This window comes from Peromyscus californicus, unplaced genomic scaffold (assembly GCF_007827085.1).
Source record: "Peromyscus californicus insignis strain IS unplaced genomic scaffold, ASM782708v3 Scaffold_4__1_contigs__length_199733344, whole genome shotgun sequence".
NCBI classification, from domain to species: Eukaryota; Metazoa; Chordata; class Mammalia; order Rodentia; family Cricetidae; genus Peromyscus; species Peromyscus californicus.
In genome coordinates this window covers 103,611,744-103,629,564 of record NW_026294562.1, presented here as the reverse complement: position 1 = coordinate 103,629,564, position 17,821 = coordinate 103,611,744, and the positions used below count along the sequence as shown (strand labels likewise).

At 50.3% G+C, this 17,821-nt stretch overlaps 1 protein-coding gene and 1 long non-coding RNA gene across 2 annotated transcripts in view; one reads left to right on the top strand and one right to left on the bottom strand.

Annotated features, from left to right (window-relative positions):
- The window catches only part of LOC128124657 (uncharacterized), a 10,259-nt gene extending 4,928 nt beyond the window's left edge, over positions 1 to 5,331 (top strand). The window contains exon 3 of the long non-coding RNA XR_008222928.1: positions 1 to 5,331. This exon is cut by the window's left edge and continues 1,121 nt beyond it. This is a non-coding gene — a long non-coding RNA (uncharacterized LOC128124657).
- The window catches only part of Mogat2 (monoacylglycerol O-acyltransferase 2), a 22,644-nt gene extending 8,723 nt beyond the window's left edge, over positions 1 to 13,921 (bottom strand). The window contains exons 1-2 of the mRNA XM_052761200.1: positions 13,511 to 13,921; positions 5,343 to 5,521 (exon numbers count right to left, since the gene is read on the bottom strand). Of these exons, the coding sequence (XP_052617160.1) occupies positions 5,343 to 5,521; positions 13,511 to 13,601 (270 nt within the window). The 5' untranslated portion in view covers positions 13,602 to 13,921. The remainder of the gene's footprint in view (positions 1 to 5,342; positions 5,522 to 13,510) is intronic.
- Positions 13,922 to 17,821: the final 3,900 nt, after the last annotated feature.

Below are 17,821 nucleotides of genomic sequence, written 5' to 3'. Positions count from 1 at the left end.
TCCCAGGAGGCCGAGGAAGAAGAGGGGAGTTGGTGAAGTACATGGGTCCCTCTGCAGTCCCGTCAGTTCTGCTAGAGGAGGGGAGGGTGGCTAAGCAAGGTGGTGGGTGTCTGGAGAAGTCCTGGCTGGGCCTGGCACTGGGCAGTAGCGGAGAGAAGAGAGCAGCCGAATTGCTGGACTCTGGGACCACTCATTTTTGTTGGTGTCATGTGTATACCATAAGATCCAGGCTTGAACATGTGTGGTCGGGTGCACTCCGGACAGCTGTGCAACCTCACCACTGATCTAGAGCACACTCATGGCTCCAGAAGGGAACCCATGCCCTTATGACTCACTTCTTTCTCCCCAGCCCAGGTAACCTCTAATCTGTCCTTCAGCCGGTTTGCCTGTTCTGGACAGTGTATAAACGAAACCATGCATATACGACCTTTGTAACTGGCTTCTTGGACTTACTGGCCTATTTCCAAGGTCTCTTTCATGCTGTGTCACAGATCAGTACTTCACTCCTTTTTTTTTATGACCAAATAATATTCCATCATATGGACAGACTGTGTTTTGTTTATCAGCTGCTGAACACCTGAGTAGTCTCTGCTGTTTGGCTGTTAGGAACAACGTGGGCCTGATAGGTATGAACATGTTTTCAGTTCTGAAGGAAGGTTCTGAAATATTGCTTTTAATTGCAAGGTCCTTCTCCATGCCTGCACAGAAGACCCGAACATCACACAGTGCACTATTACACTAGTTCAGCCCTGTCTCTCCACATGTGCCCTGTGCCTTCTCAGACCTTCTGAGGCTCCCATGCTCCAGAGTCCACTGTCCTCTCGGCTCTTTTGGGACACACCAAGCACCAGTACTGCTAGCTTGTGACACTTCCCAGGGCCCTAGGGGCTGGCTGCCGTGTGAGAGCGCCCTTGCGCAAGTGAGCAAATGGAGGGCAGAGGGGATGGGAGAATCGCCCCAAACCAGAGGTGACTTGGATTTGAGACCCGCCATCTCCTTCAGAGAGCACAGGAGGGATCCAGAAAGCCTTTGCTTCAGGACACAGGGCATTCAGGACTAGCTTTGCAACTTTCTAGTCAACCTTGCAAAAGCCAGGTCCCTCCCCCAGGCTTCCGCATCAGCAGCCTATTCAACTGCTCCAACGGCACGTGGATCAATATTCTCATGTAGGAAAAGCGGTCCGTGGCCTACCTGTGCACATAAATTACTTGGCAGGAAGACAGGGTTTGATTCAGTACATCTGGTGCTGGCCTTGGGTGTAAATTCCTTGTGTATATAGATGTGTGCAAGTGTGTATGTATGTGTATGCATGTGTGTATGGCTGGTTGGGTGGGCACATGTGGGTATGTAGGGCTGGAGCAACTTCCCTGTACCCTCCCCCACAGCCAGATGGATGGATGAAGGAAAGGCTGGATATTCGATTTGCGCCTGCTTGTAGTTCCCCGGGTGGCCCTGGGTCCGGGTTTGGCCTCTCCAGATTCTCAGCTAAATTCTCTGCCCCACCTTCCTGCAACACAATGGGGTCATTTGGCTGACACTCACTGCCGTCTATGGATATATCCTTCATTTCTAAGCTCTATTTCCCCTCCATCTTATCAAGTGTTTCCCTAAACATCTTATCAAGATACACTCAGCAAATCTAGTAGAAGGTGTGTTTCTTATGGTCCATACAGTACAGTATTGTAAGTTTTACCACCGAGACTATTACAGAGTTGAAGATATGCAGCCTGTATGAGGCCTGGGAGCTGGAAAGAGTGTCTCAGTGGACGAACAGGCCCAGCACCGACTTTGTGCCAGGCACAGGACACACACCAACCCACTCTGTCCTCTGCTGTCACCCCTGAGAACGTTTTTGGTGTCAGCACCCCAGTGTACAGAGGGGGAAACTGAGACCCTTGGTCTTTCTCTGGCTCACACAGCTAATGAAGGGGCAGAGTCCAGGCATCCAGGCCCCAAGTGCAAAGCCCTGTCAGAACTCTGTGTGAAAGGTGGTGGGGATTAGTGAAGTGGGGTGTGCTCCGATTAGGCCCCCTGCACTGGTGACATGGCTTACGTTCGGAGAACTGGGACCGAAAAAGTGAAAAGAAAGCCAGGTAAGAGCCCAGACTGCAGGGCCTTGCGCGCTGCTACAAAGATGGCTTTTATCCCAAGGCAGGGTACACTGTGAAAGCACGGATAATGGGGTAGGGGCTGTGGAGCCAGGGCAATGCAGGAAGAGAGAGGTTCTTGGTTGGACTTAGGGTAGAGGGAAAGCGGGATGAGTCGGGGGGAGTTTAGGACCCAGAACACAGGTTCTGGAGCAGTGGTCCTCACTAAGGGGATGGAGTTTGCCATCTCCCCCACCCCGTCTGTCTATGGACATTGGTACTGGTACATAGTAGGTAGCTGCCAGTCAGAAGAAAGGACTTACCTAGTCCCGATTGTCAATAGGGATTGAGAAAGCCTCCTGGAAGCTACTTGCTGGGAGGAACAGGGGCAGGGACAGGGGTGGGGTGAGAGGTGATCTGCATTGTACCAAGCTGACTCTGACAATGATCAGTGTGATGTGCTCAGCATTTCCTGACCCCAGGTCATGGTCCTGGTCACAGAACTTGGTCCCTACCAAGGTCTTGGCCTGTGTAGAGTGTGTTTATTCTGGGTGATGACATCTTCACAGGGACACCCAACTCCTGGACCCCTCTTTCACATGTGGTAGGGACAGTTCCCTCGAGGAAACCGCCTGACTCCTCCTCACCGTTCGCTCTTAGGGAAGCAGCAAAGATGACTTTGGAAAGCGCCGTGGTACAGGCATAATGTTCTAGTTCTGTTTGACCTTTCCACCCCCGGAAGCTAGTTGGTAAAAATTTTAGTAACAAATAATCAAAACTTGAAAATCATCAGAAGCTGACCGCATTTGATGGGGATGGTGGCGGGAGGTGTCAGCAGAGCTGGGAAGGAAAAGTGCCCAGAAGAGAGGGAAGGTATCCTGGAGGTCAGTGGAAAAGGAATTCTGCAGGCCACAGTCCTCTCCTGCTCACTCCCATTCTAAGCCAGGCACATCCCAAGAGGCCAGCATCTCTCCCCCTGCTGGCCACTCACTGGTGTCGCCTGCCCCTGGCCGGCGCTTCTGCACAGAGCCTGGGGTAAGTAATAAACAACATTCGAATCTCTGCAAATCAGGCGGGGAGCCCCCTGGCTGTGGAAGGATCAGGAAGACCGTGGACCTCCTCGTTATCATTTCTGTCAGCCCTGCTGCTGGGAATCCAAGTGGGAAGAAGCAGATGTCCTCCAGAGCCCCGAGCTACCCAGACCTGGAAAATGTCGGCTAGCGGTCCTAGTTTTGGGAAGTAGCCTCTAGGGGGCTCCACTGACCTGAGCCGCCTCTCCAGCCACAGCTCAGGCTAGCATCTGCTTTGGTCACACTGAGCACCCCAACCCAGCTCAGGGGGTCTCTGGACAAGCTCCTCGCCTCTGCCTGTGAGGTCCGCTCTTCAGGAAGCCTTTCTTCTGGTGGGTCAGGACTCACCAGGTTTCCTTTGACTCTGTACTTCATGCCACTTACACCTTCAAAGGAGGGCACACCCTCCCAGAGAACTCTGCCCTTCCTGACACAGGGGAGAGAGGGGAGGCAGGGAAGGGAGTTCAGTCACAGAGCTCAGAGGTCCTGGGGTGGGGACTGCGGACTCTGTCCAAGACGTGTCCATGATTGCTCTTGGGTCCCAACAAACTGCGCTGTGCTGTGCTGCGCTGTGAGATACTAGGAGTCCCTGTAGAATATACACATCTGAGGGGCAGAGGTGACTGTCACTCAATGAGTCCCCCAAGCTAGTCCAGCTCCCTCTCCTTTGACACTGAGATGCTCAATGCCCTTGAGTGACAGTCTCTGCTAGCCCCTCCCTGCTCCTCCCCAGCCCCTTTCCTTGGAGGCTCTGCTCACTGGAGAGCTAGGGGCTCCTGCATGCCATTGTCACCCAACCTTTGTCAGCCCTTGCGGGGCCACAGAACTCTTAAAGGCACAGGGTAGGATCCTTGACTGGAGTCTCCATGACACAAGCAAGTTGTTTAACCTCTGTGAGCCTGTTTCTTCCACCCATTCTCCTTTGATAGCTCAGGACTTGAGTCCCGGACCAAAGGAAGGGACGGGACTCTACACGGGGAGGAAGAAGTTGGGTGGGGGTAAAGGTCAGAGCGTCCAGGGTCCAGGCAGTGCCCTACTGACTTGGTTACATGGTGTGAGAACAGTTGTTACTTAGGCTGTCTGAGGACTTTGTCTGCAAAGTCTGTTGGAATCCACACTGTCCAGGGAGGTGTACAGCAACATTTCTGTTTGCTTTTTGAGACAGGATCTCTCTTCATAGCCCTGTCTGTCCTGGAACTCACTATATAGACCAAGATTGCCTCAAACTCACCAAGCTCCTCCTGCCTCTGCCTTCCAAGTACTGGAATTAAAGGTGTGTGCCACCATGCCCAGCTATCTCTATCTTAAATATGACCAAAGCAGAGGCACAGAGAGACTGGGCAACCTGCCTCAGGCTCACACTACATGGCAGATCTGGATTAGGATCTAGTCTGTCGAGCTCCGTAAGCCATGCTTCAAGTACCCAGGCCTGGCCTTGCACATCCCCACTGCCTTTTCACCCCACCAGTCAGGCAGCACTGCCTGGGCCTCTCAGAGTCCCGTTTATCTATATCCTACTGAAGGAGCCCCAGAGTCTGCTCACTCAGGTTCAGGAATCTGCTCCACTCAGGACCAACCTTCAAGTCCACATGTTCACAATGACCTGAAAGTGCCGTGAATCAAAAGTGCCAGGATTTGAGGACACTCAAGGTAGGAGATGTCATACTGCTTGCTGATCCTTAGGGACACTGAGGCCAGCATGGGCCAAGCCTTGCCTAAGGATATACTGCCTGCCAGTGATATGGCAGGACAGACTCTGACACAGTCCTATACCAGTGCAGAAGCCAGGAGCTTGTCCAGAGGCTTCGTGAGCTGGTTGGGGTACTCAGTGTGACCAAAGCAGAAGTTTGTAGAAGATTTCACTGTGTGACTCAGGTTTTACCCTGGGGTCCCCCTATCTGCTGAGTATAATGTGGGGTCTCTTAAGACCTGCTGTTTATCACCTTCACCCAGAACCTTGACTGCTGCTGACTTTGCCCCTATAAGACACGCATATCCCCTTCAAGCCACATTTATTCCTCAGTGACCATACTGGCCCCAAGTCACACAACCAGAGAGACACTATGTTCTTCCACGGGCTTTTCAGGCTCCTGCCCCCCAGCCAGCCTTCTGCTCTGCAGAGCCCCCTGTCCCCACAGAGATGAGTGGCCCAGGGGCCCTTTGACCCCCAAAGCCTGGTACTCACAGAGACAGGGAAATAGTCCTTCATGTACTTCCAGATGACCAAGCGTCTGAAGAACTGGATGGGCCGGCCTCCCTGCCGCGGCTTGTCCCAGTCCAGGTACCACCAGGTGGCATATAGGACAGAGAAGAGCCAGAACCTTGTGAACAGGAGGCCTATGAAGATGGCGATGCAGATCTGGGCTGGGAGAGAAGCAAGAGACTGAGAGCTGCAAGGAAAGCAGTTAGCTCTTCCAGTTTAGCTCTTCCATGACTGTGCCCCCATGCAGCACTGCCCTCCCTGTCTAGCCCACACCACTGGGAGGAGACCAGCTTGCATGCCTCACATGTCAGGACATGCCACACTGGTATGGGGCCATCTAAAGGCATTCCCTCCACTACACCGGATCTCTCAACCTACACTGCTCCCACTTCCAGGAAGGCCATATGCATTCACCAGGGACTCCATAAATGGAGCCATGGGTTGAATCAGCTTCTGCCTTCTACCTTTGAGAATCCTAGAGAAAAAGGAGACAATTTTCTTTCTGGCCCTTTTCTGTCCACCCTCAGCCACAGCTAAGCCCGGACTCCTTCCAAAGGCCCCGCCATGCGCCCATTACTGCAAGGCACAGCCCGACAGCTCAGCCAGGCATCGGCTCTGTGAGCTGGCACTATCTCCTGTTCCTGCCCCACCTTACCCACCTACACAGCCAGGGCCCCAGCCACCCCAGATTTCTCTGTTTCCAAACCTAGTCCACTCTGGTTTGTGTGTTGTGGGGACATCACCTGGTTACCCTGGGGCACTGCAAGGCTGGGACCAGGGTAAATGCAGAAGTCTCTCTTGCCCGTGGTTCTGCAACCCTTGCTGCAAGCGGATCCTGATTATCTCAGGTGCAGCGGGTCCAAGGGGCCACACCCCACCTGGTGGAGCATCACCCCCATGAATATAACCCCACCTCACGGGTGCAATACCTTTTATTTGCTGATGTTTTTCCTTTCGGCATCATGATCAAACCCTTGGATCCATACACGCTAGGCAAGTGCTCTCCCTACCACCGAGCTACACCCAGCCCCCGGATTCTCAGCTTGCTTGTTTTGGTTGTTTTTCTTGTGAAGCGGGGTCTCAAGTATTCCAGGCTGGCCTCAAACTCCCTACGTAGCTAAGGATGACTTTAAGCTCCAAATCCTTCTGCTTCTACCTCCCAAATCCTGGGATTATAGGTGTCCACCAAGCCTGGTTTATGCAGTGTTGAGGAGCTAACCCAGGGCCTTGTACATGCTAGGCAATCACTCTACTGACTGAATTACATCCCCAGTCCTCAGATTCTTAAAGAAAGCCAGACCCAGTTGTGAAGCTCACTTGGAGAAGGTACAGGGACAGACTTGCTGGTGTGGGGGAGGGGGGCTTTTGACGAGCATGAACAAAAAGATTTAGAAGTCAGAGGGTGTGGATGAGGGCCACAAATCCTCATCCTGCATGGAGCATCTACGAAGTGCCAACTGCTGGTGGGCCAGCCAGAACAACCAATGAAGTCTTGCCCCCATGAAACTAGCTTTCCAGTTTGGTGTTTGGGGTACTTTATGTTTTGTTTGAAAGGTTTGTGTTGTTGTTGTATTTGTATGTGGTGGGTATGCATGTATACATGTGTTCATATGTGTGTGGAGTGTGCATATGCATGACAATGGGAATCTTCATCAACTGCTCCTCACGCTATCCCACCATTTCCCACCTTATTCTTAACTGAACCCAGAGCCCACCAGTACTGGCTCGTCTAGCTGCCCCGATCTGGCATCCCCTGTCTCTGCCCTCTAGGTGCTGGCAGACTGTCATGCCAACCTGGCATTTACATAGGGTCTGGGGATCCGAACTCTGGTCCTCACACTTCCGCTGAATCCTCTCCCCAGCCCTGTTCTGAAGTTTTTGGTTCTAATAAAATGTACTGAACATACAGGGCATCGCCTTACCATTGTGAGCGTACAGCTCAGTGCCATCAGTACATTCTTTTTGCACCCATTAGTGTCACCTGTCACCAGAACTCTTTACCCTCCCAAACAGAAACTCTCCATGTCACGAGACATGGCTCCCCACTACCTCCTCCCACCCACCCATTCTCACTATAATCCTAACTACTCCAGGCACAACATCGTGTGGGGTCATAGGAATTCACCCCCTTTCCAATAATGTCCCATGGTGTGTGTTTGCTTCTCCATTAGTAAATACTTAGATTAAGTCCACGTTGGTCCTTTGTTTTCAATTGCCATGAAATTATTCACCAAAACAAGGAGGATTCATACAAACCCAGACAAATGGTGTCTGTGGAAAACCTGGAAGAAAAGACAGCTACAGCAGCACTTAGAGGGCCAGCCTGTCCCTCCAGGTGTCTGCCCTCTTTCCTAACCAGAGGTTCATCTGCCCTAATCTGTACCGAGCTCTGCCTTCACATTAGGCTGGATCCCTCTCAGGGGCTGAAAGACCAGCAATAGCGGTGGTTTTGTTACTTTGTGTTTGTCTTAAATATCTTCAGAGACAGTTGTAGAGGGCTTGGAAGCCAGTGGCAGCATGAGTAGGAATAGAGGCCCGCACAGATGTAGCCGCCCTTGGAGGGGACTGAAAGGTCCTCCGAGCAGGAGACAAGGAGGAAGGGAGGCTGACTTAAACTTTATTTATGCTTTTTGCACTGGAGAAGAGCAGCAGAGCATAGTGTGTGCCTGTAATCAGAGTTCTTAGAAGCTGAGGCAGGAGGACTTAATCTTAGGCCAAACCTCAGCTACATAGAGAAAACCTTATTTCAAAAAAAAAAAAAATATTCTCTGTGTGTGGTCTGTGTGTCTGTGTATGTGTCTGTGTGCATGTGCATGCTTGTGTGGGTGTGTGCATGTGCATGCTTGTGTGGGTGTGCATGTTGAGTCCAGAGGTCAGGTGTCTTCCTCTATCACTGTCCACCTTTTTCCCCTCCAAAGTTGAGGATCTAACCCAGGGCCTTTGACTTGCTAGGCAGATGCTCCATCACTGTGGTAAGTCCCTAACCCCTCCACCTTATTTTTTGAGACAGGAGTTTTTCACTGACCCTAGAGCTCACTGATTCAGTGAGGATGATTGATGGGAACGCCCCCTGATACTCCCACCTCGTCTCTTGGAGCTCACCCCTCCATCCTCCTGACCTCTGTCTACATCCTCCTGTCTCCTGGAGCTCACCCCTACACCCTCCTGTCTCCTGGAGTTCACCCCTACACCCTCCTGTCTCCTGGAGCTCACCCCTACACCCTCCTGTCTCCTGGAGTTCACCCCTACACCCTCCTGTCTCCTGGAGGTCACCTCTACACCCTCCTGTCTCCTGGAGTTCACCCCTACATCCTCCTGACCTCTGTCTACATCCTCCTGTCTCCTGGAGCTCACCCCTACACCCTCCTGACTCCTGGAGCTCATCCCTACGTCCTCCTGTCTCCTTGAGCTCACCTCTACACCCTCCTGTCTCCTGGAGTTCACCCTTACACCCTCCTGTCTCCTGGAGCTCACCTCTACATCCTCCTGTCTCCTGGAGTTCACCCCTCCATCCTCCTGAATTCTGTCTACATTCTCCTGTCTCCTGGAGCTCACCTCTACATCCTCCTGTCTCCTGGAGTTCACCCCTACATCCTCCTGACCTCTGTCTACATCCTCCTGACTCCTGGAGCTCATCCCTACATCCTCCTGTCTCCTGGAGCTCACTGATTCAGCAAGGATGGTTGGCTGGAATGCCCCCTGATCCTCCTGTCATAGTTGTCCCAGAGCTGGCCTTACAAGTGTATCCTGCCACATCCAGCTTGGTATGTGGTCACTGGGAATCACCGCAGGTCTTCATATTTGCACAGCCAGCAGGTTACCAGCTGGGCCATCTCCCCAGCCTAACCCCAATTTATTAATGTAAAATAAATAAGTAAAACTTCAGCTATAGCTCTTTCCATGTGGACCAAACCAAAAGTCTCTGCAGTGGTTCTCACTTAATAAGACCCTCTCTCAAGAAGAAAAACTCACTATTAACAGTGACTACCTGGAGGGGAGGATTATGGGAAGTCATTTACTTAAAGGTTCGAATGTTGTTTGTGAAAGACCCTAGCCCTTCAGGCTTACATCCCCAAGCCTCAGAAAGAGAGAAACTTCAAGCACCAGGAAATGAGAAACTGAAAATCTAGTTCCAAGGTCCACCTGACTCAGCCACTATTCAATCACCCCTGTAACAATATAACAATGTAAAAAGATTTCTGTTAAGAGATGTGCTCAACTGTGACTGGGATAGTTGCAGATGTTCCAGGAAGGACCACCGTGACCTGTGTGTAAGCTCCACTCCCGCCCTGATACCCCCCTTGAGGTTTACATAACTGTACCCCCTCTGTGATCACCCTGTGATCAGGCCATGAAATTGTATGGGAATTGTAATCTTATGGGGTTTTCCTTTAAAAGCCCTTATGGGGCTGCAGTAAGGGGCGACTCTTGCTCTTTGGAGCAGAGTTTGCCCATCTGTACAGATGTTTCTTTAATAAAATCCTCGTGCTGTTGCATCAACTGGACTGGAGTCTGGGTTCTTGGGGTGCCCACCTGAGACCCTAAATTTTGGGGTCCAACAGTTTGAATGAGTCATTTTTGCAGACAGAAAAAAAAAAAAACAAGGTTTAGGAAAAAACAGCACTTTCCCCTCAACCAGAAAGGTCTCACTTGGCCATCCTGACTCCCAGAAAGATCCCTCCATCTGTTAACAGCAAGCCCAAGGTGGGTCTGCTTGGTGATTTCCTTTACCCAGTCTCTACAAGCCTGCAGTTTCTTTTGTTGGTGTGGTTTGGTTTGGTATTTTTGGAAACAGGGTCTTACTATGTAGCTCTGGCTATTCTGGAACTCACTATATAGAACAGGCTGGCCTCAAATTCACAGGATCAGAGGTGTGTGCCATTACGCCCAACTAAGTCTGAGGTTTCTTAAACCCCGACTTTTTAGAGACTCAGAGAGGGTGTGCACACTGGCTATGCACACATAGCAAGCTAGCAGGGTAATACCTGAGAGTCAGTGCTTGGCCCCTGCCATTCATTCATTCAACAACTATAAAACAAAACCAGCTAAGAACAGCACAGACCAACGCCAAGGGATCATGCTCTCCCATGAGAGACGTGAGGGAGGAAAAGAAACAGAAACAAGTGAGCAGCCCATCTGGAAAGCATTGGCTCCGGGCCTGAGCCTTTGGTGCCTGATCCTAATTGACTTTCCCAGCTCCTTCAGTGCCATTTTGCAAAATACATCCCATATGTCCAGCTGAACTGGCTGTTCAGATCACACAGTCTTTTCTTTCCCTTTACACTTCCCTGCCTGGGAAGCTGGGTACGGGCAGGCTTTAGACTCACACTGTATTTTCTCTCAGTGTGTATGTGGTTTGTATGCATGTTTGTGTGTATATATGTTCACATGAGGGCACACGTGTGTTCAGGTGCCCTTGTGGAGGCTCGAGGTTGCTGTGGGTCCCTTCCCCTGTCACTCTCTGATCTCTGTCTTTTTAAACTATCTATGACTCTCTGATGCTGAGGCAGGGTCTCTCTCCTGAATCCAGGGCTCATGGATTTGACTAGTTCGCTCTAGGGATCCCTGCTTGCTTTGTGTTGATATTGCCGACAGGCCACCAGCCCCACCTGGTGTTTGTGTGGGTGCTGGGAATCTAAAAACCTAAACCTCGTGTTTGTGCAGACAACTTTACCAACAAATTCATCTCCCCAGCTGGTTGTGGTGGTGCACAGCAGTAGGATTTGCTGAAGGAGGCAGAGGCAGGAAGATCACGAGTTCAAGGCCAAAGAAAAAGAAAAAAAAAATCATCTCCCTAGCCCGGCCCTCACTATTTTTTAAAACCTCCCTTAAGTAGTGCATACGTGTGTGTGTGTGTGTGTGTGTGTGTGTGTGTGTGTGTGTGTGTGTGTGTTCATCTGTGGGCGGGTGTGTGCATGCACATGTCCGAGTGTGTGTAGAGGCCAGAGGACAACCCTGAGTGTCAACTTCAGGAGGGTTGCCCACCTCCTTTTGAGACAGTGTCTCTCATTAGCCTGAAGCTCACCCATTAGGCTAGGCTAGTTAGCCATCGAGCGCCAGGGCTCCTCCTGACTCTGCCTCCCCAGTGCTGAGATTACCAGTATGTGTCACTATGCCTGACATTTTTACAGAGGTTCTGGGATTCGAACTGAGATCCTCATGCTTTCAAGGCTCGGAGGCCATTCCTTCATCATCATCATCATCATCATCATCATCATCATCATCAAAGTAAAAAAATGAGGCCAGCCGGTGGCCGTGGCGCACACCTTTAATCCCAGCACTCGTGAGGCAGAGGCAGGCAGATCTCTGTGAGTTCAAGGCCAGCCTGGGCTACAGAGAGAGAGATCCAAGACAGGCACCAAAGCTACACAGAGAAACCCTGTCCCGAAAAACAAAAAAAAAAAAAAAAAAAAAAGAAGAAGAGGCAAGATGGCAAACATTTTAGAACTTGTGATGTCAGATGCACATTAGAAGATGTTATGGAAGCTCTTGAGTAGCAGTTTAAAAGTTAATCTTTTAGAAATGACAGAAACTCTTGGGTCTTAGACTGCAAAAAAGAAGAGAGAAAGGAGAACAACACACACACACACACACACACACACACACACACACACACACACACACAAAAAAAAAAAGAAACACTCAGGCGGGTCTTGGCCTGATTTGGTGACACGGATACACTCTGATTGCCCGGCCTTTGATCTTCCCATCCGCCACACAGCAGAAACTCAGCTGTAGGCACAGGGACCTTTAATACAAAGTGAACCTTGCCACTTCCTGCTGGATCTATGGCTCTCCTTTGCCCTCGGGATAAGGGGTAAGTAAACCTGCCCAATCTTGGCATGAGAGAGCCCAGAACCCTTTCCTTCCTTCTCTCCCGCTCCTCCTGGCTCAGGGGGGCCCTGGTGTCTGTGCTATAATCCCTGGTCTTGCTAGGCGCTGTAAGAGCAGGGCCAGGCAGGTACCACAGGCTGCACGGTTGGGGCAAGCTCACCCAGTCAGACGTACTCCTGCCCTCAGGGTCACAGGTGGCAGGCTGAACTTGGTGTCCCTCAGCCCCTGTGAGCTTGTGGCTATGGGTCTCCAGCGCCCTTTGACCTAAGGCAGCCATGGGCCTAGGCCTCCTGCTTCTGTTTTCTACGCCCACCGGCTATTTTCTATATCCACACTTCCTCCCAGTGCCCTCTGCCCACCCCTCAGGCCTCCTTCCTCTGGAAGGAGCAGGGGCCAGGCTCCTGATTTACCTGATTTACAGTCTGGGCCTTTCAAGCGTGCTGCTTTTCTGCTCGGCTGTGCTACTAGAGGTACTTAAATGTTTACCAACCCTGGGATAGAGGTGCAGAGCAATTAAAATGAGTGCCAGAGGCAGGGTCCTGGAAGGCACTTTGCAGAAATGAACCCTATAGCTGAAGAATTGTGAGGTGGCCCTAAGGGAGCATGTACACACATGTGTGTATACATGTGCATATGTGTGTGTGACCAACATGTACCCAGCATGTGAATGTTTTGCCAGCCAGCAGTATCTGGACCCAGGCTGAATCCCAGTCCTGGGGTGGCAATCCTTCCCGAGTCTGGTGCCAGCAAAGGAGATCCCATGTGCTCCCTGCCACTCTTCCTTCCTGGTCCACAGCAGAGCTGGAGTGCAGCCACACATCAGTGGGTGTGGCTGATCAGGAGTCAGACCCACACCTAAGGAGCCAGGCCAGATCTGCCTTGGGGTTCCACCTTCCTGCGTTTCATCTACAAAGACCCCATAGGGCAACACTGTCATCCCCATCATGCAGCTGGTGAAGCAGAGGCTGGTCCCTTCTTTCCTGGCCTCAGTTCCAGCTCCCTTTTTTTCCCCCCCCGAAAGGTAAAACGGAGAGCTTCCCTCTCAGAGCAGCAGGAAGCACTGGATGCTTCCCCACCCCTCAGCAGCTTGCAGCAAGCGCCTGGGGAAACTGCGCCCAGCTCCCGGAAACTAAAGCTTTCCCAAGACACGGGAGACCCTACTTACCCCCACACGGCTCTGGCAGACCCCAGGATCCTCCCTGCACAGGAACTCTGAGCCCAGCAAAGAAAGCCCCTTCCTGAATCACCCATCAAGTATCCTGTGCTTCCGCTGGGGCTGCCCGGCCCTTCCCCTGTACCGGTGCCTACCCTCTTACCCAAGGCCAGAAAGGAGAAGACCCACTGAAGGACCGCGAGGGTCTGCAGCCTGCGCTCCCACGGCACCGACAAGGGTGCGAACTCCACCATGCTGAGCTGGTTCCGGAGGCTCCCTCCACACACCGCTCTGCTCAAGGCTGAAGGAGCTGGCCCGGCCCAGCCCAGCCCAGCCCAGCCTTCGCCAGGGCCTCCTTGCTCCGCCCACGCCAGATCCTTTTACTTAGAGGAAATCTTGGAATCCTTCTGCTGGGACCAGACAAAAGGAAGGAGATAGAGAGAGAGACCTGTTTGGTCCTTATAAATCCTCTCAGGCAATGCCGTATCTACCAAACCACCTTTCTGGCCCCTGGAATCCTGCTCTAGGGACAGTGAAACCCCCCAAGCGGAATGCAGTGGCGGGCCCTCACCACCCGCTGCTTTCCTGCCTTTCTCCCAAATCCCTGCTCCCCCTCCACAAACAAGCTGTATCAGTTCCTATCAGGAAATCGTCTACCCACGTCTCCTCCATCTGCCGTTCCTCTGCTTATCTAACCAGTAGAACTTTTAGAAAGGCTGTGTTCTGGGCCTTTCCATCCCCCAGCCCATGTAGATCACCTCCACACTTCACACATCAACACTCCACAAAACTGCGCTCACAAGTTCGCCACTGACCTCCACACCATTAAAGGCGGTGGGTGGTCAAGTATGAGATCTCATCTTGGCATCAGCAGCCTCGGTCACCATAGATCATTTCAAGTCCCTGAAGCCTCTCTCTCTCCCGTTTTGCCTCCCAACTCCCAAGCTACTGTTTCTTGGGCTCCTTTGTTCTGCCTCCTCCTCTTTTCCCTCCTCCTCATCCTCTTCAAATTGAGACATGATCTCATATGTAGCCCTGGCTGGTGTGGAACTCGCTATCTAGACCAGGCTGGCCTCTAGTCTCTACTTCCCCCATGCTGGGATTAGAGGAGCAGGTACCACTATGCTACCTGATTCTTCTTGCCTCTTAAAGATTGCATTCAGACTAGTGACTTGTTTTCTGTCTCCATAAAAATGGCTTCCAGACCTGGAGCTTCCAGTTCTGAATTCTTCCCTGCCTCTAGACTTGAAGACATATGTGGTCACTTGACATCTTCACCAGAATGCCTGGTAGGGACCATCCATCATAGCATGCTCACTATACTGAAATTGACTTCCATGCCCTGCCCAGGCCAGCTCTTTCTCAATCATTCTTATCATGGCAAAGAGTAATTTTACTGCCCCAGTTGCTGAGGCTATAGCCAGAGTCACCTGAGATTCTTTGTTTTGTTTTGTTTTTCCCAGTCACATCTATCCATCACCATGTCAGTTCCTTCTTCTAAATGTTTCCCCTTGGGGTGAAGAGATGGCTTGGCCGTTAAGAGTGTTTGCTGTTCTTGCAGAGGATGCCGGTTCTACTCCCAGTTACCCATGTAGCCAAGTTCACAACCACCTGCAACTCCAGCCCCAGGGGATCTGACACCTCTGGCCTCAGCAGGCACCAGCAATCATATGCATGTACACATGTACACATATACGCACACACTCACACACAAGAAAAGAATCTCTGTCTCGGTAAAGGTAGAGATTGATTCAAAATGTATTACATGTGTTATTTTTTCTTCTAGCTCTTCAACAAAATATCCGAGATGGGGCTGTGAGCAGCGGTGCTTGCCTTTAATGCCATCACTCAGGTCTGTAAGTTCGAGGCCAGCCTGGTTTACATAACAAGTTCCAGGCCAGCTAGGGCTACACAGTAAGACTCTGTCTCTAACAAACAAACAAACAAGCCCAAACTGAGAGAGAACGTTTGTAAAGAAAAGGCTTTTGTCTCTAATAATCTAACAATCTCCACTAAGCTTACACCCCCTCCGAGAGAACTACTCCATTACTCAAGGAGCTTGGAAATAGTACATTCATCCAACCACAACACCATCAATCAGAAAAAAAGTGTGTTCAAAGTGGTGTATTTTCATAAAATAAGATCAGTCCTGCTACTGTTACTCTGTAAGTGACCAAAACAAAGAGCAGAAAGAGCACGGCCAGCGTCCCTCCGTCCCTGCCCGTCACAGCTCCTTCCCTGCCCACAGTCTACTGCCATCCTTGTCTCTGCTTTTTTCTTTTTTCCTTCTAGATTTATGCTTCTTCATGGGTGGCCCAGGCTAGCCTCAAACTTACTATCCAGCCAAGGTTGACCTTGAGTTTCTAATCCTCCTATTGCACCTCCTCAGTGATGGGATCACAGGCATGCACAACCACACGTGGTTTATGCACATAGCAGATGGAACCCGGGCTTCATGCATGATGGGCAAGCACCCTACCAACTGAGGCTCACCCCAGGACCACCACTTTTTTGCTTGTTTGTTTGTTTGTTTTTCAAGACAGGGTTTCTTTGTGTAGCTCTGACTGTCCTGGAACTCCCTCTGTTGACTAGGCTGGCCTCTAACTCAGAGATCTGCCTGCCTCTACCTCCTGAGTGCTGGAATTAAAGGAGTGTGCCACCACCACCTGGCCATGCCTTACTTTTAATTGAAAAAAAATCCCACATAATATATTCTGATCACAATTTTCGCTTTCCCTACTCCTCCCAGATCGTCTTTGCCTCCCTACCCACCCAACTATACATCTTTTATTTTTTTCTCTCACTTTAAAAAAAAGAACAAAAAACAAGAAATATACATACAAAATCTGAAACCAAACAAGCAAAAGATGAATAAAAAATTTGCAAACAAAACAATATGAGACAAAAATCTATGAAAATACCATTGAGTTCATTTTGTGTTGGTCATTTATTCCTGGGCATGGGGAACGCCCTGAAGTGTGGTAAATATGCCCAATGAGACTTCATTAAGAAAGATAAGTATTTCCTTTGTCATTGAGTACCAATTACAGACAGGATGTTGGTTAGAAGTAGGAGCCTATGTCCACTTCCCATCTCAGTCCTTGAACCCCAACATCACTGTTTTTAAATTTAATTTTTGACCTTCTTGTTGTTGTTTTGTTTGGGGGGGGTGTTTTTCTTTTTGTTTGTTTTCCAAAATAAGGTTTATCTGTGTAACAGCCCTGGCTGTCCTGGGACTTGCTTTGTACATTAGGCTGGCCTTGAACTCACAGAGATACTCCTGCTTCTGCCTCTTGAGTGTTGGCATTAAAGTAGTGTGCCACCACCAATGGCTTACCTTTTTATTTATTTGTTCGTTTGTTTATTTATTTATGTATTTATTTAGGCAGTGTCTCATGAGCCCAGGTGATCTTAAACCCAGAGCTAATGATGACTCTGATCTTCCTGCCTCTACCTCCCAGGCACTAGGACCATAGCTTACACCACCCCATGTCGCCCCCCCCCCCCCTTCTCTCAAGTGTCCTTTCAGCAGGCCTGACCACATCTATCCCTTCTCCCTTCTTTAATAAAACTCTTGCTAGAGGGTTCTGTCGTGTTCCGTGACTTTTCTTCGCAGGGTAAGAGTGCCGCCAAAACCATCATCTTCCACCTTTACACAGGTTCTGGGGTTAAATCCAGGTCCAGGCTCAGGAACACGCTCCTCTCTCTCTGAACCATCTTGCCAACCCCTCGTACATCCTGTAGTGCACTTCTGTGTGGCATGTGCCTGGGAATGGAGTTGGTGGATCGTGGCACAGAGCTACATGGTTTTCTGAGGTGGGGACACAAGCATAATATATGAGTTTTCAGGTTGCTACTGGTCTGGTCTTTCTCAATGCTATGACGCTTTTGTTTTTATGGTGCTGGGATTGAACCCAGGACCTTGCCTATGCTAGGCAAGCACTCTACCACTGTGTTATATCCCCAATGCGCTCTAACCATGTTGATGAATGTTCTTTTCTGTACTCATAGTAACATTTCCCCAACAACTAGTAAGGTTTAGCATGTTGCAGTATGCTTTCTGGCCATTTGAGTACCATTTTCTGGGGATTTCTTGTTCCAGCTGTTGGTTGATAGAAATGTCACAAACATTAAAGCTGTTTTCTGCAGAAGATGACTCTCACTTCCGTGTTTGGGAATATTATTTTAAGGTGTGTTACTTTTGTTTATGCTGCATTTGTTTAACTCTGTGAAGCTGTGTTCCTGTGCCTGTCTAAAACACCTGATGATCTAATAAAGAACTGGCCAATAGCCAGGCAGGAGAAAGGATAGGCGGGGCTGGCAGACAGAGAGAATACATAGAGGGAGAAATCTGGGAAGAGGAAGATGAAGGAGCCAGAGAAGGAGGGGGACATTGGGGCCAGCCACCCAGCTACACAGCAAGCCGCGGAGTAAGAAACAAAGAAAGGTATACAGGAATAGAAAAGGGAAAGCC